General features: G+C 50.3%; 1 protein-coding gene across 1 annotated transcript in view; it reads left to right on the top strand.

Annotated features, from left to right (window-relative positions):
• Positions 1-17,474, top strand: part of BBS4 (Bardet-Biedl syndrome 4) — a gene marked incomplete at both ends in the record, with an annotated part of 38,181 nt that extends 20,707 nt beyond the window's left edge. The window contains 13 exons of the mRNA XM_084267924.1: positions 289-352; positions 1,125-1,236; positions 1,934-2,006; positions 4,410-4,463; positions 6,176-6,303; positions 8,013-8,067; positions 9,120-9,188; positions 10,254-10,406; positions 10,503-10,674; positions 11,133-11,202; positions 15,793-15,934; positions 16,328-16,538; positions 17,323-17,474. Coding sequence (XP_084124050.1) covers positions 289-352; positions 1,125-1,236; positions 1,934-2,006; positions 4,410-4,463; positions 6,176-6,303; positions 8,013-8,067; positions 9,120-9,188; positions 10,254-10,406; positions 10,503-10,674; positions 11,133-11,202; positions 15,793-15,934; positions 16,328-16,538; positions 17,323-17,474 — 1,455 coding nt within the window. The remainder of the gene's footprint in view (positions 1-288; positions 353-1,124; positions 1,237-1,933; positions 2,007-4,409; positions 4,464-6,175; positions 6,304-8,012; positions 8,068-9,119; positions 9,189-10,253; positions 10,407-10,502; positions 10,675-11,132; positions 11,203-15,792; positions 15,935-16,327; positions 16,539-17,322) is intronic.
• Positions 17,475-19,369: the final 1,895 nt, after the last annotated feature.

The following is a 19,369-nucleotide window of genomic DNA, read 5'->3' as shown; positions in this document are numbered from 1 at the left end:
TCTGTAGATCTCAAGTCCTGTGTGATACCACTGTGCCTGTGATGTAAGGAAGCACCGTGTCCAGTGTGTTGCATGATGTTTGAATTCGAGTTATTTTCCAGATCAAGCTTGTGGAAGGTATTTTTTTGTCAGGCAGAAATCACTTCTCTTCCTTCATTCAAATATTTGAAGGGTTTTATTCCTCTGAAAGCTGCTACGCTGCAGTCGGGTAACAGGGAACCAGCCAATGGGCTTTTTGGTGGGGGAGGTTGCGCGTGGTGTGTAACCCTCTGTGCTCTCTCATTTCAGGCTCTCATCAAAGAGCAGCTCCAGGAGTCTAATGGGCTGTGTGAATACGCTGTCTACGTCCAAGGTACGTCTCAAGAGGCCTCTCAAAGGCTGAATTTTACCCAAGGAAGTTACCTGTGATTTGAGAGACAGCAGACAGCAGGGCAAAGAGATGACAGAACTGTATAAACTTCCCATGTAAAAAATATTTAGACTTTTTTCCAGCTTGGTAGGTCTGGCTTTGAAGTTTGGGATTTTCACATGAACGGGGAGATGAGATTCTCTGTTTTCTCTCTATCAGTGAGTTTGTCAGCTCTTCCTCCTAGGGGCTCCTGGCCTTCAGTGTGTTGGTGCGTGCTTGGGTTGTGTGTTTTCTGTTTGAGCTACCTGCCTCAAGTGATTGTTGTCTTACTGTTTGTTGTTAGCTTTAAGGATGGTTTTCCTCCTCCTCCCCTGCCCTCTTTTCCCTAAAAAACATACCCCAAAACCTGCCATCCCAAAACCTGGCGTCCCAGAACTTGGCACTTCAGAGTGCCATGGTGGAGGACAGCTGAGATGCGTTGGCCAAGGACGTAACTGCAGCCCGTGGAAGTTGAAGGGCAGGGGGGTAAATCCAAACCACATTGTAAGGAACAGTTGCCCAGGGTTTAAAGCTGCCTTTGTTCTGAAAACCAGGAATTTCTCCGGGCATGCTTCTTTGGTCTCACCCCCTTCGGTCCCAGGTTGCTGATGGAGGGGCTGAGACCAAAGAAGCGGTTTTATAATGTATCTGTGCCCCCCCCTCCTCCCCTGCTGTCAGCAAGGCACGTTTTTCCTGCAGATAATGGACTAATTTGCCTGCCTGTGTTGTCTTACAGCTTTGATACTTCGCTTGGAGGGGAAAATTCAAGAATCTCTTGAACTTTTTCAGACGTGTTCCATTCTGAACCCTCGAAGCGCTGACAACCTCAAGCAGGTGGCACGATCGCTGTGAGTGGTGGTTTATTGTTTTCTTCTTTGATGTGCCGCCCAGGACGTTCCATGTTTTCTTTTTCTCCCAGGCATCAAGTGAAATCCCAGGCTGCTTAATTCCAAACGTGCTTCCCCCTTATCAACACTCAAATTGGTTTCCTTTTGGTTTCCACAAGCATAGGCTACCCTTGAAAGCAGAATCTCTTGTTATCTGCCTGGCTGCTATTGTGTTTTCTTTTTCTCTGTGCTTTCAAACAATGACTTCTAGCTCCGGAGCTAAGGGTGCTGACTGGAGCTGTGTAAACTTGCCCTGCAGGCTCCTTTCTGCCTCTGAATGTCCAGTTAAATCACCTGTCTTTTTCCTTTGAGACAAAGGCAGACTGTGAATTCACCCCTTGCATCTCCAGTAAGGTCAGGAAGCGCCTCATTTCACAGGATTGCTCACCTTGGCTCTGAAAGGGAGCAGTGCTCAGGCCTTGTCATATGGCTGAGGTTGTAAGGGCCTTGTCATATGGCTGAGGTTGTAAGGGCCTTGTCATGTGGCTGAGGTTGTAAGGGCCTTGTTGTACGGCTGAGGTTGTAAACTTCTGGAGGCTTCTCGAGCAGGGCTCTGGAGAACTAGTGAATGGTGCTGTGGCTCACTGGCAGAGGTGATAGCGGTTGTATAGTGGGGTTTTGGAGCAAGAACACAATAAACATGGAAATACTTCTGCAGGTTTCTTTTGGGGAAGCACAAGGCAGCCATTGAGGTGTACAACGAAGCGGCTAAACTGGATGAAAAGGACTGGGTAAGTGTTCTGGTGAGTTGCGGGTCATCGTAGTGTGGGGCCCTCAAACTTATTGACTACCTGAGTGTTACCAGTTTGGGCAAAACATAGGCCGATAGCTGTAGAAGCAGTAATTAAATTAACTCCTCTTTCTAAGAAGACCCAAAAGCAAAGGAAGAATAAGAGAGGGGGATTCTGCCCCTCTGCTCTGCTCTGGTGAGACGTCAGGAGTGCTGTGTCCAGCTCTGGAGCCCTCAGCACAAGGAGGACATGGACCTGTTGGAGCATGTCCAGAGGAGGCCACAAAAATGATCAGAGGGCTGGAGCACCTCTGCTGTGAAGCCAGGCTGAGAGAGTTGGGCTTGTTCAGCCTGGAGAAGGGAAGGCTCTGGGGGCACCTGATAGCAGCCTTCCAGTGCCTGACAGGTGCCTGTAAGGAAGCTGAGGAATAACTGTACCTGAGGGCATGGAGCGATAGGATGAGGGGTGATGGGTTTAAACAAGAAAAGGGGAGATTTAGGTTGGATATTGGGAAAAAGTTCTTCAATATGAGGGTGGTAGATCACTGACACAGGTTGCCCAGAGAGGTGGTGGAGGCCCCATCCCTGGGGACACTCAAGGTCAGGCTTGCTGGGGCTCTGAGCGACCTGATCTAGTGAAGATGTCCCTGCTCACTGCAGGGGGTTGGACTCATTGACCTCTAAAGGTCCCTTCCAAACGTTCTGTGATTCTAAGAGTGTTGCAAAGGGAAATGTGTGACAGTGAGCGAGAGGAGACAGGACCCCACTTGCAGTTAGCTGCAGGTGACTCTCTTGCCCAGAGAAGTGTTGTTTCTAAGGTAGACTTGCTGCAGGTGATCTTGTTCCCCGAGGCACTGGGCATTCGCTGACTTCAGCCATACTTGTGGTGCTCAGTAAGTTTCACATTCAGGCTCACCACCAGGGTGTGTTTGGTATTATTCAGCTTGGCTTGTGCCAAACAACTCCCATTTTATACCGTGGGTCTTCTTTGACGCTGGCATTCCCTTCGCCCACCAAATGACCTGCATGGTTATCACCCTGTGTACAACTGCAGCAGCCAACTTGAGTTGCATTATTTCCCATCCCTTGCTCAGAGCTGGTGGTGGAGCCAGCCTGTGCTCTTCCCTCGCGCTGTCTCCGCAGGCCGCAGTCACCAAGAGTTACAGATTCATTGCTGTTCCCTGCAGTCGGAGAGACCATGTGGAGGAAAATACGGCCCTAAGAGGGTTAATGGGGAATAAGAGAGTTTCCTTTTAAAGGTCAAGGCTGTCTAAACCGAAGAAGCAGTGAAATGCTCACCAGAATAGAAATGAGGAACTTGTGGTCCTTGCTTTTCAGCTCCCCAGGGTGTGCCAGGGTGGGGAATCATCTCTTAAACTCTTGGTGATGAATTTGGGACATGATCATTGCCTAGGGTGTGTTTAGGACCCCAAAACGATCTTCCTACTCTGTTGCAATTGTTTTTAAGATGCCAGAGGGATATTGGCCCTTCTGGTACTTGACTTCTATTTTGGAAAATTAGGCACATTTTCAAATGTTGTCCATCTGAGTGCAGTGTTGTGCACATCCTCATGACCGGCTGGGTAAGAGCCACCCATAAGGGTAGTTTGGCTAGTCCAGGGTTTTTGCTGGCTACTGAGTCATGTCTCTGTGAAGAAACGAGTCTCTGCACCTTGCTCTCCAAAGAGACCATCACCATTTCTGTGGGTTTTCTCTCGGAGGCCTGTAGCCTCTTGTGTGCAGTCACACTTTGGCTCTCTGAATCATAGAATCTCTTCAGTTGGAAAGGATCCATAAGGATCATCCTGGCTCCACACAGGTCCAGCCAAGTCAGAGCATGGGACTGCACGCATTGTCCAGACGCTTCTTGAACTCGGTCAAGCTTGGTGCTGTGACCACTTTCCTGGGAAGCCTGTGCCAGTGCTCAACCACCCTCTTAGTAAATAACCTCTTCCTAACATCCAACCTAAATCTCCCCTGTCACAGCTTCACGCTGTTCCCTCGGGTTCTGTCACTGGTCACCAGAGAGAGATCAGAGCCTGCCCCTTCATTTCCCCTCATCAGGAAGCCACAGACCGCAATGAGGTCTCCCCTCAGCTGCTTCTTCTCCAGGCTGGACAAACCAAGCAAACTTCAACCTCTCATTCTAAGCCTTCCCCTCCAGACCCTTCCCCATCCTTGTTGCCCTCCTCTGGACGCTCTCCAGTATTTTTGTGTCCCTCCTGTACTGTGGCACCCAAAACTGCATGTAACTTGGGTTAACTTGATCCGCAAAGCAGGAAAGGTGTGGGCAGGCACATCCAGGTCAGTGCTGACTGGGGCCACAGATGGATTACATAGTGTCTATCTCAAACCTCGTGCCGATTTGGTTTTGGGGGTTATGCTGTGTCTTATTTTTTTACAGGAGATCAGCCACAACCTGGGTGTGTGCTACATGTACCTGAAACACTTCAACAAGGTAAAGCAAACGCTTGTCATCTCTATCTGACAGATGGGAAGCAGGGTTCCCAGAAATCTCACTCTCTCTGGTAGTTTGAAGCGAGTCATGGAAGTTTTCTGCTTCGGCGTTGGGTTTTGGGAGCAAAAGGCTGTGGGCTGTCTCTGGTTTCATTTGCATGTTAAGTAACTTTGAGTCTGCCACAAGTTAGCAAAGCTGGAAAGGAGTGACACTGAGGTTGGTTAGCCTTGCTGCCTGTCAGGAGTTCTCTGAACTGGGATTTCTTCAGTGAGTGTTTCTGGTTTTAAAGGGAATGTTTGAGAAACCTTCCAAGAGCCACCTCAAACCAGACGGAAAACCAGCTGTGCTCCAACAAGAGCCCCTTCTGTTTCCCAACCTTTTAAAACCAGAACAGTAAACAGTGCTGGTTTTGTGAGGAGCAGCAATTCGTGGAGCATGCTGGTTCCATCTTCTTGAAGAAAGAGAAGATAAAAGTGATAGAAATGACCCAAACCATTTCTCCGGCGTAGAGCTCAAACTCCTGCAGAGACTTTCTGAAGGAAACTTGCTGCCCCTTGAGTCTGGCAGGATTCAGAGAGGTTGGTTTGCTGGAGGCACAGCAAGTGCCTCTTCACCTCTGTGGAAGGGATTTGCTCCTGTGTCTGAAGCAACTTTTGCACCAAAGCCAGGGCAAAACATCATCAAAGAGCATAGCTGCAATCTGGGCCATGATAACTTTGGTTGCTTTGTAGCTGATAAGGAACTTTTTGGAAGCTTGGAATGGAATTTTCTTCCTGGGTCTGAGCACGGCGCATCCAGCTCTCCTCCTAACCCTCCCTTGGGTGCTCATAGTGAGCTGCCTCTGATCCTGCGGGGTTATGCTGTAAGGGGAAATCCAGCTTTTAAGAAACCTTTTGTTCCCAGTTTGGACCAGCTGCTCCCTGCTGCTCTTCCTGGTGGAGGGCTGCGGTCCTTGTGCAGCAAACCCCCACCATGTTCCCTATAGGAGGCACGGCCGCAAAGCCGAGAGCTCTGGAGCGTAGCTTCCCGCTTGGGGTGTGTTGTCAGCGCTAACGGTTTCCGCATGGGGACCTGCTACTGTCTCAGCGTTGCTGTCAGAGCCATAGCTGCTCACCCTGGGCAGCAGCCTCCACGCCCTCAGGGTGGACTCTCTCAGTTCCCAGCAACTCAGCAGTTGCTGGTAACAAATATAGCAGGACTGCATTACTGTGTCAGTGGTTTGAATATACCCCGGGTTCGGAGAGAGCAAAGAGGCCTTGCTGGCCCGCTGGCTAGGCCTGAGGAAGTGAGAGGGTGGTGTGCTTCGAGGGGTCTCCTCTTGGAGGGTGTCACTGTGGGCCTGGCCAGAGCTGATTCGCTTCTTGTGCTTACTCGAGCCAGAGGAAGCGTTTTAGTGAAGAATAAACTGCAGTGACCCCGTTAACCTCCCACACCCCGAGATTCCCTCAAAGCAAAGTCAGATACAGGAACAGGCCCGTGCTCCTCTGCTCCTTGGCTCAAAGCCTACTGCGTTGCCTTTCCCTGTCCTTCGAAGCACGTGGCTCCTGATGCAGGGCTCGTTTCAACAATTAGCTAGGCTGGGTTTTGCTGCCAGAGTTCAGCTTGGGGGGTGTTGGCTGCTGCCTTTCACTAGCTGCTCTCCGGCTCTCGCTTCACTGAGGTCTCAAATCACTTATTCATTCCTTTTCTCTTCTCTGTGGTTGTGTGTTTAGGCACGAGACCAGCTAAACCATGCCCTGGAGCTCAACAGACACGATCTGACTTACATGATGCTGGGGAAAATTCACCTATTGGAGGGGGAGACGGATAAAGCCATCGAAGTCTATAAGAAAGCCGTAGAGTAAGAATATATCCCCTTTTCTGTCTGCCCATATCCCATCCTGTGCCAGGAAAAACTTGATTGGTGTCCCAGATCTGAATTGAGGACGTGATTAAAAAGAGAATGGTAATTATAGTGTCTCTGTGCAAAGCTGGCACTTTGGAGCTCTTCGGCTGTCTCTGCTCTCAGCTGTGGGCCTCCTCCTGCTGACAGTGTGTCAGGGAAGAGGGAAGCTCTGTGAAGGGCTGCCAAAAAAAACACCAAGGTGGAAAAACAAATGGACAGAGATTCCTGGGAGCCAGCCTCTCTAAAACTGCCTTCATAAATCCCAAAGGTTTATCTACCAAAAAGATCTAACCCTGGGTGTCTCTTGAACCCCCATTGTCAAAAAGAGTTGCAGGGTTTCACATGCTGTTCTCTCTTGGAGTGATTTGTGTGTGAAAGCGTGCGAGTGGGCAGACTAGGGATGGGTTGGTGTGCCAAGGGTTTCTCCCACCCCGTCGCTGTTTCTCAGCACCCATCTATCTTGTTTTAGGGCATTCCTGAGCATCTGATTTACCAGAGCTTTTAAAATGTAGTTTTGTAATGGAGGCCAGTGCTAAAGAAAAGCAGGAGCCTGTTGGAAGCAGCTGGGGGATCTACATTTCATACCAGCTCTGCTCACCCGCTCTTTCCTTACACACCTGCTTTTGGCTGCTGTGTGACCGTATACGGGGTTCGGTTGATATATGGACCAATCTAGAATGTTTATTAAGGAAATAATCCTTGAGAGGCATCTTACAGGGTTTGTAGATGTCATCTCAGTGCTCCCCTGCCCTCCCCTGCCCTCCTTTCTCCTCACTCCTGGGTTTTTGCTTTCCTTTCTCTGTTCTCACCTCTCTATTATGCTTTGCCTGCTGTTACGGGCTCCAGGACGCTCTGTCGTTGCTCCCTGTTCATACACCATCGGGCAGAGGTGGTTTTTTTCTTGCTGAGGTTTAAACGTGCCTGTGTGGTTGAAAGTATCTGATTTCTTAGGTCTTGATAGCAGGGACATCCACTATTAAGATGAGGGAGGTCACAAACACACAGCATCTCTTTCCACTCTCTATTTATTCTAAATTTTCATCCTATTTACGCCTTCACAGCCTAGTGGGAATGGAGATGCTTTTACAAGGTTGTGGCGTGAGCCTTGTACCAGCAGGGAAGGATTGGGAGTCGCTTTCACTTAAAAGCGGGGTGGTGTGTGTGGCCAGGGACACCTTAACCCGTGGTTCTGAGCTCTGGTCTGTAGCAGGGAGCTGGAAACCAGGTTTGTAGTCTTTTTGTAGGGTAAGCTAACAGGCTGACGGAGAGCGTGCGTAGGATCCATCCCAAGTCCTGATGATTGCCTGGCCTAGGTGGCCCGAGAGGCTTGGGGTGGATTTACGGGCTGGTTCGGGGCAGGCAATGGAAAATCCCATTTTGTATTTCCAGGCCAGTGATGCAGACTGACTCTGAAGCTTAGCAAAACCCCCTGATCCTATTATACATCCAGATCTGTTTCGCAGAGCTGCGCTGACTTCCCATTTCTAGCTCGAAGACGTTTTGAAGGCTTGGGTTTAATGTCGTGCAGATGGCAGTCGTTCCCCTATTTGCCTTTAATAATCCCCCTTAGTTTCCTGGGGTGAAACTGGTCTGATGTAGCATCATTAATTCCATGTCCTGTTTGTACCTGGTGAACAGCCAGCTCTCCGGGTTTTGCATTGCAGGTTTTCCCCGGAGAACACGGACATCCTGACAGCGCTGGGATTGCTTTACTTGCAGGTAGTGAAGACTGGTAGCTATTACCTCATTTTGAAAATGACCACGTTTTTAGGTTTTTTTAGAGCCCATTTCTACCCCACTTCCTAGGACTTGGACACCTTGTGCTAAAGACCACATTCAACGTGATGGAGCTTGTTTTTCTCTGTCGTCTTTTTGCCTTTTGCTGGGAAAAGCAAGTTGATTTTCCTGGCCCTGAGTCAGAGCAGGAATCCTGTTTGGCAGTTGCCCTAATTCTGTTAAAAATCCTCCAAATACAATGAAACATGACCAGGCATTACCTTGCTTCTGGAGCAGGAGGAGCCCAGCAAGTTATTCTCCTACGAAAGCAGCCATGAAATTGATAGCGTTAACCCATAGGAGAAAATCGGGATGCATTTAAATAACAAAGGTACTTAAATAACAAAGGCACTGTCCTACCTGCTAGGTGCTACAGGATAAAATGTAGAGCTCAAAAAAAACATTGCCTTGCTCCAGCTGGGAAAGTTCCACAGGAACCTTGCATAAATTAAGTGGATATCAGTGGGTTTGGAAAGGAGTGTGACCAGGGAAAGGGGATCTGTAAGACAGGGCTACCTCGGATATAACATCAATGGGAATTCAGCCCCCCGTGCATTTCTGTGTTGTGGTTTGTGCGTTGAGTTTGCGGCGTCTCTCTGGAGGGGTTTTAAAGATGCTTCTGCAGCTCCCCACGTGCTGTTAATTTTGGGAGGCGCTGGACTCTGATGCTTCAGTATAATGGCTGGGGTGACAGCGCTTTGGAGCCTCTTTGCTGGAAGAGAGGAAGGAGCGGAGGAGTATTAACCATTGGCTGGCTCCTGGCTAGAAGTGTCGCAGTGCAAACTGTGTGGAAAGCTTCCCCAGCAGTGATTCCAGCTCAGAGAAAACAAGGGCTTTTTAGAACCTGTTTTGTAAATTCTCAAACAAGAACACGTGTGAACAACAGAAGCACTGTAAAATTCACTTCTCTGAGTATCTGTCTTAACAGCCATGTGTTCTCCTCCTTAACCCCCATTATTCCTGAATTTCCAATGCTTATTTACTTCTTTTCCCAGCTTGGGGATTACCAGAAGGCTTTTGAACACCTTGGAAACGCGCTTACTTACGACCCGGGCAACTACAAGGTAGTGTGAGTGAAAAAGAACAATCAGAATGATGATGAGATGGTATCAGAGCTTTGCCATCTGTATCCAGGGTCTTTTACTTCCAGTTTCATAGAATCATAGAATGTGTTAGGCTGGAAGGGACCTTCAAAGGTCACCTAGTCCAACCCCCTGCCGTGAGCAGGGACATCTTCACTAGATCAGGCACCTTGAGTGTCTCCAGGGATGGGGCCTCCACCACTGCACTGGGCAACCTGTGCCAGTGTCTCACCACCCTCATATTGAAGAACTTTTTCCCAATATCCAACCTAAATCTCCCCTTTTCTAGTTTAAACCCATCACCCCTCATCCTGTCATTCCACTGGGGAACAGTTCTTCCCCAGTTTCCCTATAGGCACCTGTCAGGCACTGGAAGGCTGCTATCAGGTGCCCCCAGAGCCTTCCCTTCTCCAGGCTGAGCAAGCCCAACTCTCTCAGCCTGGCTTCACAGCAGAGGTGCTCCAGCCCTCTGATCATTTTTGTGGCCTCCTCTGGACATGCTCCAGCAGGTCCATGTCCTCCTTGTGCTGAGGGCTCCAGAGCTGGACACAGCACTCCTGAGGTCTCACCAGAGCAGAGCAGAGGGGCAGAATCCCCTCTCTCCATCTGCTGGCTGCACTTCTGGTGATGTAGTTCAGGATGGGTTTGGCCTTCTGGGCAGCAGAAGTACATTGGTGGCTCATGTCCAGCTTCAATGTAGGTGTTCAAGGCCAGGTTGGATGGGGCCTTGGTTCAAGGCCAGGTTGGATGGGGCCTTGAGCAGCCTGGGCTGGTGAGAGGTGTCCCTGCCCATGGCAGGGGGTTGGAACTTGATGATCTTTAAGATCCCTTCCAAGCCAAAGCATCCTGTGATTCTGTGATTGATTCTGCTGTATGTTGAGTGACTCCAGAGCTGCCACATGCTCCCCACTGTCAGTCTTGGGAGCCCCTAGAAGAAAACACCTGAAAACAGTGAAACACTTGCTCTTGAGACACCTTTAGTGTATTCCTTTGGTCTGTTGCCTTCTTGCTACATCTGGGAAAGCTGGTCCCTGTCTTCTCTCACAGGCTACCCTGGCAGCTGGCAGCATGATGCAGGCCCATGGAGATTTTGACGTTGCCCTCTCCAAATACAAGGTGGTAGCCAGCACTGTGCCGGAGAGCCCCCCGCTCTGGAACAACATCGGGATGTGCTTCTTTGGGAAGAAGAAATACGTAGCGGTAAGTACCCGCTTCCCTTTCCTTTCTTCCCTCACTTTGTTCAAGAAGAAGATCCCTCTTGGGGCAGAGGTCAGCACATGTCTTCCTTTTTTGAAGGCTATCAGCTGCCTCAAGCGGGCAAACTACTTGGCTCCCTTTGACTGGAAGATCTTGTACAATTTGGGGTTGGTCCACCTCACCATGCAGCAGTACGCCTCTGCTTTCCACTTCCTCAGCGCCGCCATCAACTTCCAGCCCAAGATGGGAGAGCTGTACATGCTCCTTGCAGGTATGTAGCTCTCCATCCCCCAGCTCCGGTGGGTCGCCAGCCTAGGGGATGCAACATGAGAGAGAGAGAGAGAGAGAAGAAAGTGTGGGCTGAAGTAAAGAGTGGTGCAAGGCTTTACAGAGGAGAGGTTCTCCAGTGGGTCATCAACAGGTTTGAAGTCAGAATAGTCTGTTCTCTCGCTGTGGTGAAGAGGAAGGTTAAATTGCCATCAGGTCCCAACTGATTGTTAGAAAAGACTTTCTATGTGGCAGAGTTTGGGTTGCTTAAGGAGAGAGTGTGGATTTCCAGCACTGGGCCCTTCTCAGCGAGACCAATGTTTGTCAGAAATGGCAGTTGTGGGGTTGATCCCAGCAGAGCCTGGACCACGCTCCTACCACCGAGTTATTTACAATGTAAAACCTAACAACTCAGAATCGTCCTCACAATGAAGTTTGGGTGTGTGTTCTGCTTTGGTGCAGTCGCTCTGACCAACCTGGAAGACGTGGAGAACGCGAAACGTTCCTACGAGCAGGCCGTGGCGCTGGACAGGTAGGTCTGCATCGCAGCTGGCGGCTGATCGCGTTGCTTTGCCTTCCTCACCCAGCTTCCTTTGTTCCCTCTCTCTGCTTTGACCCCACCTAGTTTGCCCAGGGAGATTTTTTTGCTCCTGCACCTCTCCAAGTCCCTGGTTTGAAACCACTTTTTTTTTAAATTATTTTTTTTTAATTCAGGTCAGCTCAGAGAAACACAGGGGAAGTGTTTCAGCTCAACCATCGCTGGTGGTTATTTCACTGGTTAGTTAGTGAGTCAGTGGTGATCACAGAATCATAGGATGGTCTGGGTTGGAAGGGACCCCAAGGATCACAGAGCTCCAACCCCCTGCCACAGGCAGGGCAACGAGCCTCCAGGCCTGGAGCTACACAAGGTTGCCCAGAGCCCCATTCAACCTGGCCTTGAACACCCCCAGGGATGGGGCACCCACCCCCTCTCTGGGCAGCCTGTTCCAGCCCCTCACCACTCTGTAAAAAACTTCCCCCTAATATCCAATTTAAGCCTGCCTTCCTTTAGCTTTAATCCATCCCACTTGTCCTGCCATTGTCTGTCCTCTTAAAAAGGTGATTCCCCTCGTGTTTCTCTGCTCCCTTCAGGAATGGGAAGGCTGCAATGAGGTCCCCCCACAGCCTTCTCTTCTCCAGGCTGAACCAGCCCAGCTCCCTCAGCCTCTCTCCATAGGGGAGCTGCTCCAGCCCTCTGAGCATCTTCATGGCTCCTCTGATCCCTCTCCAACAGTCCCACATCTTCCTTGGACTGGAGCCTCAGTTCAACGGGGACAAGGACGCAGGACTCCAGCTGGGGCCTCCTGAGGGCAGAGCAGAGAGGGACAATCCCCTCCCTGTCCCTGCTGCCACCCCTCTGCTGATGGAGCCCAGGATCTCTTCACCCTCCCGAGCTGCCAGAGCCACTGCTGGCTCATGGGAAGTATCTCACCTACCAGCACCCCCAGGTCCTTCTCAGCAGGGCTGCTCTCCAGAAGCTCCACTCCCAGTCTGTATCTATGTCTGGGATTCCTCTGGCCCAAGTGCAACACCTGACACTTTGGGGTGTTGAACCTCATTAGGTTCTCCCAGACCCACCGTGACTTTGGATTCCAGGCTGTCGCCTTCCAGTGAATATCTGTGCCCAGTGCAGCAGGTTTGATAGATGAACCAGTTGTCCCGGAATATTCTATAACCCAAAGTTTGAGCACTGTGCAGAGCCATGAGTTTTGGGATAAAGCCTGTTCTGAACTGGGCAGAGGGAAGGTTTAACTGGGAGAAAGTGGGTACAAAGCTTAGTGTGGAGCGTGTCTGAGGGCAGCAGTGTAGCCGTTTCTCCTCTGTTTTGTTAACAGTGTGTTTGCAACTGGGCTGTTAAAAGGAGCCTTGCCGTTACTGCAGTGCTGTGGCCAGAGGAACTCAGCACTGTGCCCAGGTGGCCAGGAAGGCCAATGGCATCCTGGCTTGTGTCAGAAATAGTGTGGCCAGTAGGTCTGGAGAGGGGATTGTGCCCCTGGACTGGGCATTGGTGAGGCTGCACCTCGAGTGCTGGGTCCAGTTCTGGGCTCCTCACCATCAGAAGGACATTGAGGTCCTGAGGTCCTGGAGCGAGTCCAGAGAAGGGCAACCAGGCTGGGGAAGGGGCTGGAGGGCAAATCCTCTGAGAAGCAGCTGAGGGAGCCTGGAGAAGAGGAGGCTGAGGGGAGGCCTTCTCCCCACCTCCCCTGCCCTGCCAGGAGGGTGCAGAGAGGTGGGCAATGGTCTCTTCAGCCAGGGGACAGGAGATGGGACAAGGGGCAATGGGCTCAAGCTGCCCCAGGGCAGGGTCAGAGCAGATGGGAGGGAAAAGTTCTTCCCTGGCAGAGTTGTGGGGCTGTGGTACAGGCTGCCCAGGGAGGGGCTGAGTCACCTTCCCTGGATGTGTTTAACAGATGGGGAGATGAGGTGCTCAGGGACCTGGTTTAGCTTGGGATGGGAATGGTTGGACTTGATGATCTTAAAGGTCTTTTCCAACCGTGTGATTCTGTGAAACAAACATCTCAGGGTTTTTGAATAGTTTGGGCTCCCCAGATCTGCTTCCGTTTTCCCTTTTCCTTTTACTATTTTACTTTCTAGCTGATCCCACGATGATTCTTTTCCTCAGTTTCCTGGGAATATTTGCATGCCTGCAGCAAAAGGCTGTGTAAACATTTGTGGCTCTGTTTCCAATATCAGTAGCTTTGTGCAACCTCAGAGGATCCCAGCCTGTGCAAAGTGGGGCCAAGGATTTACACATGGAGTCATTTTTAATAGTTGTAAATAATTTGTAATATTTCCCCACAGTTTTCATAATCTTTATATTTTCATAATATTGGAATAATATTGTCATGTATTGTCAGAAAGTTATAGAATTGTTCTTAATTTCCTGTACTTTTTAATAATTTTCCTATTTCCCTACAATTTCCATAAATGTCATAGTTTTTCATGTTTCATAATTTTCACAATTCTTTCACATTTCCCCACATTTTCCCACAATTTTTCACATTTCCCCAGAATTTTCCCACAATGTTTCGCAATTTTTTCACAATGTAAAAAACATTTTTAAATTTTCACTATTTTTCAGTTTTCCAGAAGCTTTTCATAATGTTCCCATAATTTCCAATATTTTCATAAACATTTCATAAACGGTTCATGACATTTCTATACATTTTTCATCATTTTCCCATATTTTTCATGCCTTTTCATATCTTTCACATCTCTCATATTTTTAATCACTCTTTTCACCTTTTTTCATAATTTCCCCCTATTTTTTCCTCTCTTTTTTTCATTGTTATTGCAATGACACGTTGGTCTTTCCTCCCAGCATCACTGACCGAGTCCAGCTGACTCCTTTGCCTTCCTTCCATGCCCAGCAGGGCAGGACAGAGCCTTCGAGATTGCTCATGCTGCTCAGTCGTGAGCTGATGAGCTCTGATCAGGAGGAAGGCTGGACCCAGGTCCCCACCAGCTTTCTCTACTGGCGTATCAGGACCTGCCTGGGTGGGATGAAGGTGGCTGGGTGAAGAGCTCTGGCTCTTTGCGTTGCCATCAGAGTTTCTGTGGTGGAGCTGTGACGTTTGGCCTCAGTGCCCTGTGGCGCTCTGGCATGGAAAGCCAGAGTGGTTCTTAGCCCTGGTTCCAGCTCGGAGCTCTCCTTTCTTGCTGCTGTGATTTAGCTAATGATTTTTCTAACTGTCCTATTGCTTCTCAGCTCCTGAAGGCTAATTAGTTCGATAAGGTCCATTTAATTTTAAAACTGGCTGTTTCCAGATCTCTCTGATCTTCCTTTTCAGTGTTTGAATATGTGGGTGTGGGTTTTTGTGTGGTCTTTTTCGGCTCCCCAACCCCCTGCCAAAGAAATGGGGGTGGGGGGTAATATTTCTTTCTTCATGCATTTCTTCCTTTGCTTTGGCTTTGGTTTGGGCTTGGATTTTTCTTTCTTTGAGCCAGGATGAGTGTTCCCATTTCTCCGTTGAAGGTGGATGGTTTGAAACACCACCAGATCTCCTGTCCCACAGCACTGTCACTGAACTTACCGAGGACGGGTAGTCCTGGCTCACAGGTCACGCTTTCTACTCCCTGAGCAGCGTTAGCAGAAGCCTTCCCTTCTGCACTGTTCACAAAGGGAAGGCTTGTCTCTCTGTCTTGACACTTCTCTGTCTTGGGTGCGGAGTGCCGGAGGGCTCCGGCTTACCCCTGCCAGGCTCCAGCAGAGGGCACCAGTCCCACGCTCAGGTTTACTGAGCGAACTGTAGGACGCGCCTCTCGCCGCCCACGCCGCGCAGTCCGACATGGGCGGGCTGAGCATCCGCCTGAGCTCCGGTTCTGCGGCCGGTCACCCTCCCGATTCTGTTTTGTCACGTAATACACGTGCGTTTCGCTTCTCCGAATTAAGGGTGAAATCCAGACCGCTGAAGTATGCCCAGAACGGTTTGCTGACGCAGTTGAGGGCGGATCAGGTCTTGGAGACCTTCTCTTACCATGTACGGAGACCAGGGAGGCAGTGCTCTCTCTCCTCCGGAGAATGAGAATTACACGGAGCCATTCTGCCTTGTTGAAGTGTTTGAGCGGGAAGGAAGGTGGGACTGTGTAGGGTCACAGCCTTACCTGTGGTGCTGGGCTCCTTGAGTCCTTCCTTAGCAGATACCACCCAGTTTCTCTGCATAGGGTTGTGTATGGGTTTACTAGGTGAACAGGAGAGGTGGGAGATGCAGCGTAAACAGTGTGTTCTGTAGCATGTCAGGTAGGAAAATAGCATGAGAGGCTGTTCTGCTGCCTCGTCCCACTAAAATCTGCTCTACAAACTGGGAGAGCCGCGAGAGCCCTGGGTAAGTTGGGGCAGCTTTGCAGTGTGATGAAAGCCCCCTGTGCCAAGAGCTGGGGGGGGGGCACTGCTGCTTCCTCCAGACAGTCCCAAGCTGTCCCCAAGTGCTAAGACGTGGCTGTTGCAGAGAAGAGTCTTGTGGGGGCCGAGGCAAACAGAGGAATCATTTACACTGTCATCACCAAGCCCGTGCACCGAGTCTCTCCAAGGACTTGCTCTTGCTTCTCCGACATGTCCGAGCTTCCTGTGTCTTTCCTGCAGGTGCAACCCCCTTGTCAACCTGAACTATGCTGTCCTGCTCTATAACCAGGGTGACAAGAAGGGAGCCCTCTGCCAGTATCAGGAGATGGAGAAGAAGGTCCAAGCTGCCAAGGAGAGCAGTGCTCTTGACTTTGACCCTGAGGTATGTGCCTACCAGCTGACAGCTGAACTAAGTAGCCACCCTAAGAGTGGCAACAATTGAGGAGGAAATTTGACTTTGGAGTCCAATGATTAGGGAGAAACTCTGCTTATGAGATTTTTCTGAGCAGAGCAGCCACCTGCTGAGAGCTGCTCGCTTCATTTCTCCTCTTTGAAGCCCTGTTTTTCAATCAATACGCAGCAAGACAAGATTTCCTCTTAATTAAGAGACTGAATTATTAGCAGAGCTGTTTCCCTCGAGCGCCATGGCAGTGGCCAGCGCTGCGCGGCTCTCGCTTTCTGGCTTTTTTTCTTTCTTTTTGGCAGTGTTGTTGACTTTTCTGTTGTCTGAAGTGCTCCTCTTCATGAGCATCTCCTCTTTCTCTTGCTTGCAAAGATGGTGGAGGTTGCCCAGAAGATGGGAGCTGCCCTGCAGGTTGGGGAGAGCCTGGTCTGGACCAAAACTTCTAAAGAATCTAAATCCAAGCAGCGAGCTGCTCCGTCGGGGAAATCCTCCAGCGCTCAGCAGCCATTGGGCTCTAACCAGGCCCTGGGCCAAGCCATGTCCTCAGCTGCGGGCTATGGGAAAACCATGCAGCTTCCCTCAGGTACTTGTCTTTCTCTTTAAAGCAGAACTGTGGGTGGGGAGAAGGGAGAGGAAGAGAAATCTCTCTTGGAGTACTGAGTTCCAGCTGTATGTGGCGCTTCTTGCCAGGGCTGGGCAATATCGTCCTGCTGAGGAGAAGTGCACCAGAGATACTGCTCATGATGCTTCCCTTGGCTGTGCAATCCAGGCCACTTTCTTTGGCACCCTAGAGGAACTGTGCTGGTTCTCCTGCGTGGAAAGCCTAGGGAAGTTGGATAGTAAACCAGGCTTTGCACAAGGGACTTTATCATCCACATCAGAAAAGGGACCTGGTTCATGATGTCAGTTGTCAGCCTAAATCTAGCTGTGGGAACAGCTTGGGCATGCAAGTGGCCTCTTAGGGTTTTATTCTGGAAGCAGCGACTTGAACTGCCTGGAAACTCTCCCTGAGTTTGCTGAAACCATGAGCTGAAAGCGCTGCTGTGGTTCTGGCTCCAGCGTGAGTACAACCCGCCCTCCAGGGAACTTCTCCCCTTCCAACACAGGAGTTAATTCCTAAGTTTGTCCTGACCTCCAACAGCAGCCCCGAATGAGCTCCCATACCCTTCAGTAGGGCTTGGGGCACTGTGAGGTCTCCTGGGTAAGTCACATGAGTCAAATACTATTGATAAGATAATACCGGGCAGGGGAACTGAGTGTAGTTACTGGCTGTGGTGGTTCTGCATCACTGTGCTGCTGGGAAGGGCCAAAAGAATCGACAGAGGACGTGTAGTCATACAGTACCTGTAACTCTTTTCTCTCCCCAGGTGCCGGAGCATCGGCTCCGCTTGCGAAGTCTCCGTCACTGCCCCTGGAACCAGAATCAGGCTCAGAAACGAGCCCTGAGGAGACCTCAGCACCAACAGTGGCCGAGGAGCAGAAGAAGGAAAAGCGCAAGAGCCGACAGGCAGCAGAGTAGGATGGACTCTGGTCAGGTTGGGCAGGTCCAGAGCTGCCTCCTGACCTGTCGGGATAGGCCCTTCACCCTGCATCCATTAGTCCAACTGCAACTGTTTTCTCCTAATGATTTTAGGACTTGGGCTCTACCTAGTGTCCCGGATCAAACCCTGTCAGTGGCTGAGCTGAGTAAGTCCTATGCGGGCTGTAGTTAGGTCAGTGGTAATGTGCTCAGAGAGGGGGTGAGGGTCATGCACCTGGCCAGGGCAAATGAAGAGTGGTTAGCCAGGCTCAGGACTAGCAGAGCCTGGCTTACTGTGAACCAGGGGCTTGGCCCTGTAAATGCTTTCCCAGGCTGAGGAAAGGGAGCCAAAGCAGAGGGGCCAGCGGGAGTGTGGGTGGGCTGACAGTGCCCACTACTTTAGGGCTTTTCACCTTCTGATCCCACCAGGAGCAGTCTTGAATCCAACCTGTTTTTAATTTCTTGAATCCAACCTATTTTTAAAGATAAGTTTCCCTGGGGTAGCCAAGAAAAGCACAGAGCTGGCCCACAGTAAGGCTGGTGCTCAGAGGCCGCCTGGGCTGGAAGCGGGTTTGCCACAACAGCTGAAGAAGTCTCCCACATTGTAATTGTTCTCTGAGAACTGGGGTAAGGGAGCCTTGGAGAAGCTCTGTGCTCTTATGGCCAGAGCTCTTCCCTGGCAATGTGCATTGCCCAGCCTGAGGGTGGAGAAGAGCAAACCTCTTCAGAAGGGGCGATTCAGCTTTGACACTGAATTTGAGCGGCCATAGGGCGACAGCAGCCAAGCTCTGAGTAATGTCATTGTGCCCTCCTTAGAGTTGAGTTTTAGGAGAGGCTGCTTACACCGGCTGCCAGGCAGCGTGAGGAATGTTAATGCCCGGGTGATACTAGAGAAGCTTTGGAAATGTTTCTGTCCTTGGACAGCAAAACCTGAACCTTCCTTTTCCCTGCTGCTCTGGGATTTATCCAGAGCTGGAGCCAGCCCCTCAGAACAACTGGTTTTGGGAATGGGGCTTTTGTATCTCTCCCCTCTATGTGTGGAGATGTACGCAGAGCTGACATGGCTGGAGAAATTCTGATCCCAGTTTTCCCAGCAGAACACAGAGCACTTCCCCAGCAAAGCTGAAGCTTCAGTGTATTCAAGACTATTTGAGGCTGCCCAGACTCTCCAAAGCCTTTCTCCTGTTTTAGCTCCACAGTGTTGCATTGCAGCACTCCCTAATGGAAACTTCGCTGCAGCAAAGAGCAGCGTGTCCCATCCCCAGTCCCTCCCCAGCAGGGAGCTGCTGTGAGCCACTGCTGGGTTCTTCTGGGCTTTTCTCGGGCACAGGGCTGGAGGGAACACGATCTGCCCTGGGGCAGCAGCAAAGTTAAACAAACCAGAGCAGCAGTGTAACTCGGGTACAGCGCAACCTTTGGCATCACATTCAGGTTTTACACCACCAGTTACTAGGAAGAACCAGCTACGAGTACAGAGCAAGGGTAGGGAACGCTTTAGCTCACCCCCCGAACTTTAGTTCAAGACCATTTTGATGGTTATGATCTTTTTTAAACTCCTTTGCTCTGTTATGCACTGGCCAGGAGCAGCCCCCCTCTCACCCCATGTTCAACTTCTAGCCCATCAGAGGCAAGGAACCACCCACGATCTCTCTCTTCTCACCCCATCCTCCTACTGCAACCTGCTACCTTCTTTTCTGGAGTAAATGTTACATGTTAATACGTAGGGTATGCTACACTGTGGGGGGTGGATGTAGGGTATACTATGCTGGGAGGTACTTGGTCCTTAAGAGAAATAGTTTGGAGAAAAGCCTACGGAGATGAACCAATTCTCCTCCAGTGAGAAGGAGCAGTAGCACCTTGTTACAGTCTGGAAGTTAAGGAACCGGTTTTAAATA

The sequence above is a fragment of the Gallinula chloropus genome (assembly GCF_964237585.1).
Source record: "Gallinula chloropus genome assembly, chromosome: 9".
NCBI lineage: Eukaryota > Metazoa > Chordata > Aves > Gruiformes > Rallidae > Gallinula > Gallinula chloropus.
This window is presented reverse-complemented; position numbering and strand designations above follow the sequence as displayed.